This window comes from Hirundo rustica, chromosome Z, assembly GCF_015227805.2.
Source record: "Hirundo rustica isolate bHirRus1 chromosome Z, bHirRus1.pri.v3, whole genome shotgun sequence".
Taxonomy (NCBI): Eukaryota; Metazoa; Chordata; class Aves; order Passeriformes; family Hirundinidae; genus Hirundo; species Hirundo rustica.
In genome coordinates, this window is record NC_053488.1 from 89,751,247 (window position 1) to 89,762,229 (window position 10,983).

The following is a 10,983-nucleotide window of genomic DNA, read 5'->3' on the forward strand; positions in this document are numbered from 1 at the left end:
CTGGGGGAGAAGAAGGGAGGATCCACAAGGACTCTAGCTCAGCCTGAAATCTGGTACAAAGCTTATGACAAGAGAAAAACCCTTTAAACGAAGCCTTTAAAAGAAGACTTTCTGCCCAAGCCAGTTAAGAGAAGGTAATGTTTATTAAACTATAAGAAAAAAAAATAACAATGCATATTTGGCAGCCTCGCCGGGCTGTGCAGCAAGTGTGGCTCCCAACAGCGGTGCCAGTCCTGGTGCCGCAGCCTACGGCCTCAGCTTGGCCATGGTGGGGCGGAGCTGCAGCGTCCCTTCTGCCCAGGAGCCCGGGTACTGGCACATCTTCTGCCACAGGTTCAGCTCCTCGCCCGTGGAGTCCATCCAGTCCACAGCCTGCCCGTTGCTCATTCCTGGGGAAAAGGATGGAAAAGGTCACAGCTGGAGCAGGCTGCTGCCCTCAGCACAGCAGCCCCAGAGAGGCTGCTGCTGCTGCCCGGGGTTCGACGTCCCGCAGGCTCCTCACCATTGCCCACGCCCAGACGGACACCCCCGAGGAAGTCGTTGCTGGACAGCGGCTCCCGGTCCCAGACCGTCAGCTCCAGGCAGATGTGCTGCAGGTCCTCGGGGTTGACGCCGTTGTAGACAAAGGTGTGGTTGTAATGAGGGTTCAGGGTCTTCTTCACCACAGGCGTCTTCCTCTTGGAGGCCTTGTTTTTGTGTGGCAGGAGGTAGCTGGGGGAAGCAGCCCCCTGAGTTAGCAGCACAAGGGCAACCGCCTCCTGCTCTGGGGGCTGGGGTGCCCCAGCACCCCAGGGCCTGGGCTGGAGCCCCCCTTTCTGCCTTTCCTGGCACGGCTCAGGAAGAAGGACCATGACACCCTGCAAGGGGCCCTCCCCCAGGTCCCAGCAGCTTTGGGAATACAGCCAGGGAGGACAGTGCCTTCATGGCCCCCAGGACCCTCACTCACCCCTTAACAAAGCTGTCTGAGGTCCCCCCAGACTTGGCTGCTGTGAGGTTCTTGGCTTCTTTGATCCAGACCTGGAGCTCACCCCCTTCCCCTGTTTTGCCTAGGAAAAACCCAACACAGCAGAAATTAACCAAATTTAATTTCTACCACTGCAAACTTCTGGAAAGTTCCTGCTGAACACCCTTCATCCCAGAGGTGGGTGCAGAGCCTGGACTGGCATCTCCTCTCGCCTTCTGTACTGGCCTTGCCTGCTGAGGGAAAGTGCTTCATGCAGGGCCCAATGGTGAAGCCTGGTGCAGCCCCAGGGCAGTACTGAGCTGGTTCAGGCAGCCTGAGGACAGCCAGGTCTGCCCTGACCCAGAGCAGCTTTGCAGGCGTTGCAGAGAAGGCGGCAGTGACCCCACCCAAGAACCCCATCCGGAGCCAGCCTGCATGGCCATGAGCAGGCCCTGCAGGGATACACACTGATCCTGGAGCCTCAGCACTTGCCTTTCCTGCCATTCCCAGCCCCGGGGTGCTTGGCAGATGGGATGTACTTCATGGAGACAACCAGCTCCCCCTTGTACTGGTGGAGACCAGCAGCATCCGCCCCAATCTGTGAAGAGGTGAGAATTACCAACGACTGCAGAAAAACCACGGCACACACAGTGACAGCCTGGTGTGCAGCACCTCCTCAGGCTGGGACAAGGGACTTGGCTCCTCCTAGATGTGGCTGAGCTGGCACAAGTGCCTGCAAACTCTCCCCAGCACGACCAGCGTAGCCCAGCTCCTTTGGCATCTTATTTTGGCCCAATGACATGACAAGGAGGAGGGAAGCCCGGCTCCAGGCAGAAGACCTGCCTTTTTTTCCTACAACAGCACTGCTGTCTGCATCTGGGGTTTTTACATCTCCAAATATTTGATTTGGCTCAAGGCTTTTGGCAATGCTCAGCTGAGGTCTCCACAGCCCTCTGCCCGTGGAGGGCCATACCCCCAAGAGGACCAGGCAAGGGAGGCTGTGGGCAGCAGGGCTGTGGTGGCAGGGCCACACCTTGCCGTGCAGGGGCAGGAACTCCTCCAGGTGGCTCTCGAAGTTCCAGGCATCCAGTGGGACCTCCACCTCCCCCAGGAACGTGTTGCGGCCAAAGCGATCGTGGTGCCACACCGAGAACTGCAGCGTCCTCGCCAGCAGGAGGGACTTGTTAATCTCATACTGGGGAGAGAGAGGAAAACCACTGGTGAGCAAGCAGAGAGCATGGGAATGGGCTTGGCAAATTCCATCAGCTGCAGCTCAGGAGCACAGGAGGAGACAGGTATGAGAAGCAAAGGATGGACATAGGAACTCCTCTTTTCCTGTTCCTCTTTCCTTCCACGCCTGCTGGAACCTCAGAGTCCCAGGGCAGTGCTGCAGGAGCCTGTGCTCTCCCAGCAGATGGTCCTTGGAGCAGGACTCATGGCATCTGGCCAATCTCACCACAAGAGGAGCTGTGCCAGCCCATCAGATGGTAAGAGCACAAGACCCCAGCAAACCTGGCTGTGGGAGCCTAAAAACCAAACCTCAGCTCTCACTTCCTCCTGTGCAAGAGTGCCTGGCCTCCAAAGTGCGCTGCCAGACTCAGGGACATAGTCAACCAGCAGGGACGGTGAAGAACAGTGCCAAGTTGTTCTGCCCCAGGGTTGTCTCTGCTCCTGTGGTGCGCTCCCCTCCCTCCCACCACTGTAATCTGCCTCCAGGGGCCAGGAAGCCTCCACCTTGGAAGAAAATAGCCAGTGTATGCAGGATGCCTCTGCTCTGGGGAATGTCACAGGAACCAGGGACATGTCCTGTGACACGGTCACATCTGCAGCTGTGCCTCCACCCCACCATGGCACTGGGGCTGGGCAGCTCAGCGAGAGCACAGCTGGGCGTGCAGGGATTTTGCCGTTTTCAGGGTGTGGTCTGGACACGGGTCCTCTGCGGAGACCCCACTGCAGGGTTAGGAGCTCAGCCCTCCGCTTGCTTGTTCCAGCTGCGTGCCCTGAGCACCTGCACCCCAGCCCATCCGCACTCACCTTCAGCAGCTCGTTGTACAGGGGATTGATGGTGTTGCGTTTGATGGTCGTCTTGCGCTTCCCTTGCCGGGATTTGTCGGGCAGGAGGTAGGTCTTCACGTACCTGAAGGGAGAACAGGCAGCACTTAACAAGGTCCCCCCACGATTAATCCTGCAAGCTCCTCAGGGCAACCCCAGACCCTCTGCCTCACCAGGACCCTCCCACTTACAGCTCCCATGTCTGGTGGGCACCCCAGAACCCAGCTGGGCACCACCACCTCCCCCCTGGCTCTCACGGGTTGGAGCGCTTCCTGCCCTCGTCCCCATAGGCCAGCTGGCGACACTCCTTCACGTGAATGAACAGGGTCTGTGTCTTCTGCTCGTAGCTCAGGGAGAAGGAGATGCCCCCGGTGACAGCCACGCTGCCAAAGTCGCCGGCCTCGCTGTAAATGCTGACCATGCTCCCCAGCGTGCTCTGGAAGACACGGCAGGGCTGAGCTGGCACAGGAACACCCGGGAGTCCCTCTTCACCCTCAGCAAAGTTACTCCCTGTGCCTTTTCCGCACAGCCCCACTCACCTCCCGGTGGCTGGGGATGGCCACAAGTGCCTCCCAGCTCCCTGTGGGAGACCCGAGCCTGCATTTTGCTTCCCTTCTAGGGGAAGAAGCCCCCGCACACAAGGCTCCTACCCCTCCCCTCCAGGAGCTGCCTGCCCTGGCTGCCTCCCTGGGAAGGCTGGCACTGCCTTTCTCCATCACTCCTCCCCGCAGTGGAGCAGAGCACGCCACGCCACGGGAGCTCACCGAGGAGGTGCCACTGCGCATGCTGCCCCGGGCCACCCGCTGCCGGTGGATCTCCACCAGGTTGTCGATGTCCTCCTCCTCCTCCTCCTGCAAGGAGGGAGACAAGCCGCCCGTGTGGGGAGCCGTCAGGCACAGCCGGCCAGACACCCGGCTCCTCCAGCTGGCAGCCATCTCCGGGGCACCCTGAGGCTCTCACCAGCTCCGTGTTGAGGCCAGGGACTGACTTGCTCCTGTCCCCCAAGGAGCCACCTTCCCCCACGAGGTCCTCGGGGCGCAGGTCGATCACGGATTTGGTGTACTCTGCACGAGAGAGGTGGTGAGCGGGAGGCGGCCGCACAGAGCAGGACTAGCAGAGCTTCCTCAAGGGGCTCCCCCAGCCTCTCCCATCTGCACTGAAAGCCCTTCACAGCCCAGGGAGGAGGAGCTGCCCAGCCCCGGCCGCGTCGGCACCCGAACCCACAGCACCCGCACATCTCTCACCCGCAGGCCTCACCACCCGCCGGGGGTTCTTCTTGAATATCGTCTCGTGCTCGTCCACCAAGGTGCTGCTGCGGGTCCCCACGGTGGCATCCTGGGGAAGAAAAGAGTCCCTCCAGAGCAGGGCAGGGCTGGGAGCCCTGTGGGGTGCCCAGCCCCACGCCCCAGGACAGGGCTGAGCCTGCTGGAGCAGCATCACGCACCCGTCCATCAGAGAATGCGTTTTTGGAGCGGAGAGGGAGGGTCAGGCTGGAGGAAGCTGGTCCTGCTGGCGCAACAACCTGTTTTCCAGGGATGGCTCTCTCCAGGGAGTCCCTCCTGTGGCAGACACAGAAAGCTCTGTCCCAGGCCACAGGCACAGCTGGCAGAACAAGTGCTAGCCAGGAAGTGCCACCTGGGCTGCCTTGGCCGGGGAGCCAAGGACCTTCCTGCCCAGGCTTCAGCCCAGCCAGAGGAGCCAGCTTCCCCTCACTAGACTGAGAAAAACACACTTCAGATGAAGGTCCATCCTCCACCAGCCAGCCTTTCCAAGGGCAACCCACCCTGGGACCCTCTCACCTGCCCCCCACATCAGCAGGACTAGGTCTGTAGCTGTCCAAGCTCATGTTTTCCATGGACTCCGTGTCACTTTTGCCATCCCGAGGGTCTGAGGCATCTGGAAAAGAACTGCAGACAAGCAAAACCACAGGTATGTCCTGTCTGGCGAGGAGGCCGGTCTGAGCGAGCCTCTGTGCCGCCGATGATCCACGTGGGGCAGCAGATTCCTCTCAAAGCCGCAGCAGATGAGAGCCGCTGCCTGGAGCATGGGGGACAGCAGGGATTCCTACCTGGAGTCCTCCCGGGGCGCAGGAGGGCTCGGCTGCTGGACTGCAGAGGAGCTTTTAGGCTCACTGAGCTGGGCTTTCTGGAGGAGGGTTTGTCCCACAGTCTCCCTTTTGTTGGCTGGAAGAAGAGAGGCATTAGGAGGAACACTGCTCATGGCTGGGGCAGGAGTTGCTCCCATCCAGCTCCACACCGGGCAGAGGTGCACTGGGGAAAGCTGGAGCACCCCAGATGGCCGGGCTGCGGGAGGAGGCATCGCTGTGGCTCCCCTACCTGTGGGCCTGTGCCGCAGGGACAGCCGCACCATGTCGCTGCCCAGGTGGTTGGCGAAGCGGTTCACCCTCTGGTCATAGAACCAGTCCCCCGTTGTCTTCTTCAGCTCGCTGCAGGGCAGGGGGTGGTGGGGGCAGTCAGGGGCAGCAGGGGCTGTCTGCTGTGCCCCAACCCACCCCCAGTGCTGCCACAACCCAGGAACACAGGCACGATGGGCAAAATCAGCAGGTGCCTGGGCAGAGACAATTCCCCAGGGAGTTGACAGGCTCAGCTACATCCTCAGCAAACACAGGAGCAAGACAAGTTTTGTAGGACAGGGGAGGCCGGAAGGAAGGAAACCTGGGATGCTTGAAACACAGGCTGTGCAAGAGGCACAGGGGCATGCTGCAGTCAAGTGAGGGGGGTGAAGGAGCAGGGTGAACGTGAAGGAGACACAAGAGTGGGGCATGACCTATTTCTCCATCACCCAAACATGGGAACATCCTCCAGGAGTGGCAGCAGAGCAAGCTGCCCTGCACCGGAGAGGACCAGCCAGGCTAGGAAAGGCTGGCCATGGGGCATCAAGCTGAGGCAACTGAGAAAATGAAGGGGACAGGAGGCACGTACAGAATGTGCCTGCCTCCCACCCTGGCTACTCACGCCTCCTTGGTGCAGACTTTGCAGCGCCAGGAGCCGCTGGGGCTGTAGGAACGGCAGTCCCGACACACCAAGTGGTTGCAGCCCCGGCAAGTGTTGGCCTTGGGGCTGACGCGGCCCAGGCTCTGCTGGCAGCGGGCGCAGGTCCGCTCGCTGTAGCGCTGGCTGCCCCGCTTGGCTCCCTTGCGCCGGATCTCCAGCAGCTCATTCTTCAGGCGCCTGCTCAGACCCGACAGCGGGAGCTGTCAGAGGCGCCCAGGGACCCGGGGGACACCCGTCCTCCACACTCTCACTCATCCACCCGCTTCCAGAGCAAAGCGGGGCACCAGCTCCTGGCCAGCTCCAGCCGCGTTCGCACCTGATCCTCCTCTCCTCGGCTTTGCGCAGCTCCTCGTCGCGCTGCAGGACCTGCAGGATCAAATCTCTCTCCACGTCCGACAGGAAGGACAGATCCACAGCCTCCGACATCGCTCCACCCGGGACGGCTGGCTCTCACCGGATGCCGGCTGGGGACATGCCAGCTGCTGAGCCCGGTCCGGCCCCCGAGGTGCCCCGTGCCCGTGCCTGGGACCGCGGCACGCACGACACCGGCCCGCCCGCCGTCTGCACCGCCCTGCCCCGGGCTGGGCTCGGGCCGCCTGCCAGCCCCGGTGACCTCAGCCGGCTCCGTGGGACCGCGCTGACGCCCAGCACCCGCGGGCAGCCCCGCAGGAAGGAGCCGCCCCGGGCCGCTCCTCCGGCGAAAGCACCGGGGCTCGGAGCTGCCCCGCCGGCAGCGGACGCGCACCAGGACCCGCGGCAGGGACAGGATCCGGTTCGCAGGCGGCGGCACCGGGACCCGGGCGGCCGCGGCCGCTCCAGCCCCGAGGGAGCCGGAGCGCTTTCTCGGGGGCTGCAGCCGCTCCCCGCTCCCCGCCCGGGCCGGCGGAACCGGCGGGAGGGACCTTCCCGTCCCCGCAGCCGCGCTCCGGACCCCAGGCTCCTCTCTGTCGGGGAAAGGAGGGCCCGGGCCGGTGGCACCGCGCTCTCAGCGCGGCCACCGGGGCTGGGAACTGCCACCGGCCCGCGACACCGCCGCTCGACCCCCGCACCACAGAGGGACCCCCGGCTCCCCGCGACACCCCACCAGCCGAGGGATCCCCGTCCGCCCAGGAAGCTTCGGTACCCCGGCCAGCGGAGCGCCGCCCGACCCCACGATCCTGCCGGTACCTGCAGCGGCTCCGGCCGGCGCCTCCCGGCAGCGGGAGGGGGGAGCCGGGAGGGGAGGGCGGTGCCGGTGCCTTAAAGGAGCCGCGCCGGCCGCACCTGCCGTACCGACGGGGCGGCTCGTGCGGTAGGCGGTGCCCGCTCCCTCCAGCCCCTTTCCCCGCCCGATCCCCCGCGGGAGAGCTCCGGCTCCAGCCCCGCGGGCCAAACCCCACGGCCCTGACGTGGGTGGGCAGCTTCTCCCGAAGGGCACAGAGCGCACCCGCACCCGAACTGCGGGGGACGCCCCCGATCCCGAGGAGGAGCCCCAGGGGCGCGGCCGTGGTGTCCTCCCGCAAGGCTCCAGCCGCTGCCCTTGTCCTTCGTGGCAGAGATACGGCCCCCGCAGGGCGCCTCGTCCCTGTCCCCGCAGCACAGGCACCAGGGGAAGCCCGAGCACACGCGGCCGGACCAGGCGTGGGGCTCCACCCGTGGGGAGGTGGTTTCTCTCCAGGCAGGACAGCGGGGGAGGACACCTGGGTGCAGCCCCAAGGCAAACGAGAGGACGCGGCTCTGCCCACACTTTCGGCCGCACCCCAGGGACGGGAGAGCCAGAGGCTCCCAGCCCTGTGGGAAGCGATGGGACACCGACACAGTGGAAAAAACCGCGGAGACATCAAAGGGCCAGCGGGAGCTTCCACACGGGTCAGGGGTTCGCTCTATCGGCAGCGCACAATAAAGATGTTGAGAGCTTTGGGCTTGCAGGCAGACAATGCCACAGAGGCTTTGCTCCCTGAGCCCCTCCACGCGCTACCCTAGGACCAAAATTTCCCAGGCCACACCCCCCACGCTTGCACCAGTGTTCACCAGCAAGAGGCAGTGAGCAACATCTTTATTTCTGAAAAAAAGACAGGAAGCAAACGAGATGAACAGGCTTGTTTCCAGTACATTAAAAAAGCGTGCTGGTAAATACAGGCACAAAACTTGTCCCCAACCTGCTGACATGAACCCAGCAGGAAGCTAAGGCTTCTCAGCACTGTGGCTCTCTCCTGTGTGAAAATGGAGCTCCAGCTGCACGTGTGCAAGACCTGGGAAGCTACTGGCAGAGCCAGGGCAGAATCCACTGGCAATCTGAGCCCCAGTTTGCTCCATCCTTGTCTGGATCCTGAAGGATCTGCCATGGGAGCACAACACTGTGTGCCCTGGGCACGGGAGGCACTGCTGGGCAGTGCTGCCACCCGGGAACCGGGGGACATAAGGCACACCCAGGCTGGCAGCAGGATACTTCTGGTAGCATCTTCCTGCCCCTGGTGCCTGACAGCACCCTTCCACGGGTGCCCATGCCCTACTGAACGGGCGGCACCGGCCGGCACTCGAGGTCCAGCACGAGGTGATGCACGTGTGGCGCGTAGGACTTCACCGCCTCGACGTGCAGGACGCTGGTGCGCCACGGCCGCCCGTGCAGCTCCGCCAGCAGCCCCTGGATCCGCGTGGCCGTGGCTTCAGCCCACCTCTGCCACTCGGGCCGGAGCCTGGTGCGCAGCGCCCCCTCCCCACCGTCCTCTGCTGGGTGCCGTGCCTCTCCCGCAGAGCTGGCCGCCTCCGGAGGGCCCCGCTCGGCCGGCAGCGCCGCGGTCCGCGCCGGGGGAGTCTCCACGTTGTGGTGGATGTGGAGAACCCCGCCCGTGTGCTTCTTCAGGACGCGGCAGGCCACCGGCCAGCCTTCCTCCGAGCTGGGGATCAGCCCCAGGTTCACCCTGTCTGCCACATCCCGCAGCTGCAGCTGGGAGGAGAGAGCAGGTGAGGGGATGGCAGCGGGGAGAGGGCCCGCGGCCAGGCGGGAGCGCTCACCTGCCGGCTGTCCCCGCTGTGGATGTGGCAGCGATCCCGCACCCCGTTCAGCACCAGGCTCCTGTGCAGGGCCTCCACGGCGTGGCCGTTCCACTCGCAGGCGTGGACGAAGGCAGCCCCCGCGTGCACCAGGAACGGCAGCGTGAAATAGCCGATGCCTGCAGGCAGGAGGTGGCTGAGGGCAGGGACCTCCAGAGACCCACACTCCTCCCTGAGGGCAAAGCAGGATGCACACTGCCACCCTGGCTCTCCAAGTCTGCTTTGCTCTGGGCTGGAAAAATCCCAAGCACTGGGAAAATGGAAATTTATCCCTTCCTCTTCTGCAAGAGCAAAGTCTGCCTTGAATAATGTTTAGAGGTGCTTATTTTGCCTTCAGTCTTTGACCATCAGGTTGAGGCCTGCCCAGTTCTGCAGATTACCATTTAGTTTGATTAATCCAGAGCGGTTCTGTGGGTGCCATGCCCTTTCAGTATGGCACAAACTGTAAGCACTAACTTCCTCAAGCACAAACAGCGGCAAATCTTTCCCCTGGATCCGAATGATTCCCCAAACCAGCACTAGGTACACAGCCTGAATACAGGACATCCTAAGTGTCCAAAGGCTGAAGGGACACAGGCAGGATAGCAGTGCCAGGATAGCTGAAGGGCTCGCAGACAAGACAGAAGCTCTAAACCTGAGTATTGTTTCATTCCAAGATGGAAATGACATTTCATGTCTACCTGGAGGCCATCAGCACCTCCTCCTCACCTGCCCCCCACCTCCTCCATCCCTGTTACCTGCGTAGAGATCCACCAGGACCTCCCCAGAGCAGGGCAGTGAGGCCACACGCAGCTTCTCCGTGATGTTGCCCGGGGAGAACATGCACTTGGTCACATCGAAAGTGTACCTGGAAGACCCCGCGCAAATAGTGAGGGCAGTCCCTTCCGCACACCTTCCACATCCTGCCCCTTCTGCCCACCTGATCCCGTTGTCCACGTGCTCCACCCAGCCGTGCTGGCCCAGCAGCAGGGTGACGCTGGGGCTCCGCATCCCATCCGGCATCACCCGTCCTCGCTTGGCCACCCGCCGGGCCCCCAAAGCCGAGGCGACCGTCTCCCAGAGCGCCGGGCCTGCAACACGCCAAGCCGGGAGCTTTGGGCGACGCGGACAGCTCGGCGGGGAGGAGCGGGGCGGCTGTGCCCTGCTGCTCGCCCTTACCCAGCTTCTGCCAGGGCGCAGCCTTGAAGCTGTCCTCGCTCAGCAGCACCAGGTCGCCGTGCCTCTGCCAGGCGTGCGGCACATCCCGTTCCAGCTCCTCCGACCAGCCGGCAGCCAGCAGCTCCCGCAGCTCGTCCCGCAGCCGCTGGGCAGGCGAGCGCCGGCGGGCGGCCCTGGAGGGGACAGGGTCCTGCGGCAGGGACGTGGCAGCGGGGCTCAGGGCCCGCCGCCCCCGGGCAGGGCTCGGGGCAAGGCAGCTCGGCCCACCTGGATCCGCACCAGCTCACAGGGCACCTCCGGGGGCAGGCAGAGCTGTGAAAGCTTCTCCTCCAGCACGGGCAGGGCCACGCGGCCCGCGGGCAGCCGCTGCAGCTGGTAACGCCGGTCCCAGAGCCGCTCCTCTTGCAGACATCGCCTGCGAGGCAAAGCCGCGGCCGGGCCCCTCACAGCACCCCTCGCAGAGCTTCCCGCCGCGGGGCCGGCCCTCTGACCGCCCCGCCGGAGCAGCACAGGGCTCCCACTCCCCCTCGTTCCACCGCCCCTCACCTGAGGCGCTGGGCGAACCTCTGCTCTGTGGCCAGCGCAGGAACACGGATGGGGACCTCCGCGGCCTCCATCCTGCCCGGCCCCAGGCAGTGTCAGGCTCGCCAGGGGCCGTGCCTCGGGGCCGCTGCCCTAAACGGCATCCCCGAGGCGGCGGGGCTGCTCGGAGGCCGGCTCTCGGTACCGGGGGAAGGCCCGGGGCCGCAGCACGCCCCTTCGGGGGTCCCGGGGAATCGCGGC

At 64.1% G+C, this 10,983-nt stretch overlaps 2 protein-coding genes across 4 annotated transcripts; both read right to left on the bottom strand.

Annotated features, from left to right (window-relative positions):
* Positions 1–124: 124 nt before the first annotated feature.
* On the bottom strand, positions 125–7,275 carry SYTL4 (synaptotagmin like 4). Of its 2 annotated transcripts, none has more exons than XM_040091142.1 (17): positions 7,177–7,275; positions 6,326–6,473; positions 5,971–6,186; positions 5,332–5,441; positions 5,064–5,178; positions 4,795–4,902; positions 4,440–4,554; positions 4,240–4,330; positions 3,956–4,059; positions 3,760–3,846; positions 3,253–3,431; positions 2,978–3,080; positions 1,977–2,138; positions 1,436–1,541; positions 947–1,046; positions 503–711; positions 125–389 (listed from the first exon to the last, which is right to left on the bottom strand). In XM_040091142.1, the coding sequence occupies exons 2-17, from the start codon at positions 6,433–6,435 to the stop codon at positions 247–249; spliced, it is 2,058 nt and encodes a 685-aa protein (XP_039947076.1). In that variant the 5' UTR covers positions 6,436–6,473; positions 7,177–7,275; the 3' UTR covers positions 125–246. The 2 variants fall into 2 exon arrangements, with proteins under 2 accessions (XP_039947076.1, XP_039947077.1); XM_040091143.1 differs by having other exon boundaries at positions 7,133–7,204.
* Positions 7,276–7,909: 634 nt separating this feature from the next.
* On the bottom strand, positions 7,910–10,921 carry TRMT12 (tRNA methyltransferase 12 homolog). 2 transcript variants are annotated; one of them, XM_040090323.2, is made up of 7 exons: positions 10,747–10,921; positions 10,468–10,615; positions 10,201–10,390; positions 9,962–10,112; positions 9,780–9,889; positions 9,004–9,161; positions 7,910–8,935 (listed from the first exon to the last, which is right to left on the bottom strand). In XM_040090323.2, the coding sequence occupies exons 1-7, from the start codon at positions 10,815–10,817 to the stop codon at positions 8,498–8,500; spliced, it is 1,266 nt and encodes a 421-aa protein (XP_039946257.1). In that variant the 5' UTR covers positions 10,818–10,921; the 3' UTR covers positions 7,910–8,497. The 2 variants fall into 2 exon arrangements, with proteins under 2 accessions (XP_039946257.1, XP_039946256.1); XM_040090322.2 differs by having other exon boundaries at positions 9,780–10,112.
* Between the last annotated feature and the right edge of the window lie 62 nt (positions 10,922–10,983).

What these genes read in the sequence shown, in the direction of transcription:
- SYTL4 (XM_040091142.1), bottom strand. Translation starts at nt 6,435, where the DNA reads ATGTCGGAGGCTGTGGATCTGTCCTTCCTGTCGGACGTGGAGAGAGAT. An exon ending in CCTGCGGCACAGGCCCACAG is followed by an intron (nt 5,179 to 5,331) that starts GTAGGGGAGCCA and finishes CTCTTCTTCCAG; the next exon opens with CCAACAAAAGGGAGACTGTG. An exon ending in GGCAGGAAGCGCTCCAACCC is followed by an intron (nt 3,081 to 3,252) that starts GTGAGAGCCAGG and finishes TTCTCCCTTCAG; the next exon opens with GTACGTGAAGACCTACCTCC.
- TRMT12 (XM_040090322.2), bottom strand. Translation starts at nt 10,817, where the DNA reads ATGGAGGCCGCGGAGGTCCCCATCCGTGTTCCTGCGCTGGCCACAGAG. An exon ending in GTGAGCTGGTGCGGATCCAG is followed by an intron (nt 10,391 to 10,467) that starts GTGGGCCGAGCT and finishes TCCCTGCCGCAG; the next exon opens with GACCCTGTCCCCTCCAGGGC. An exon ending in ACAGCGGGGACAGCCGGCAG is followed by an intron (nt 8,936 to 9,003) that starts GTGAGCGCTCCC and finishes CTCTCCTCCCAG; the next exon opens with CTGCAGCTGCGGGATGTGGC.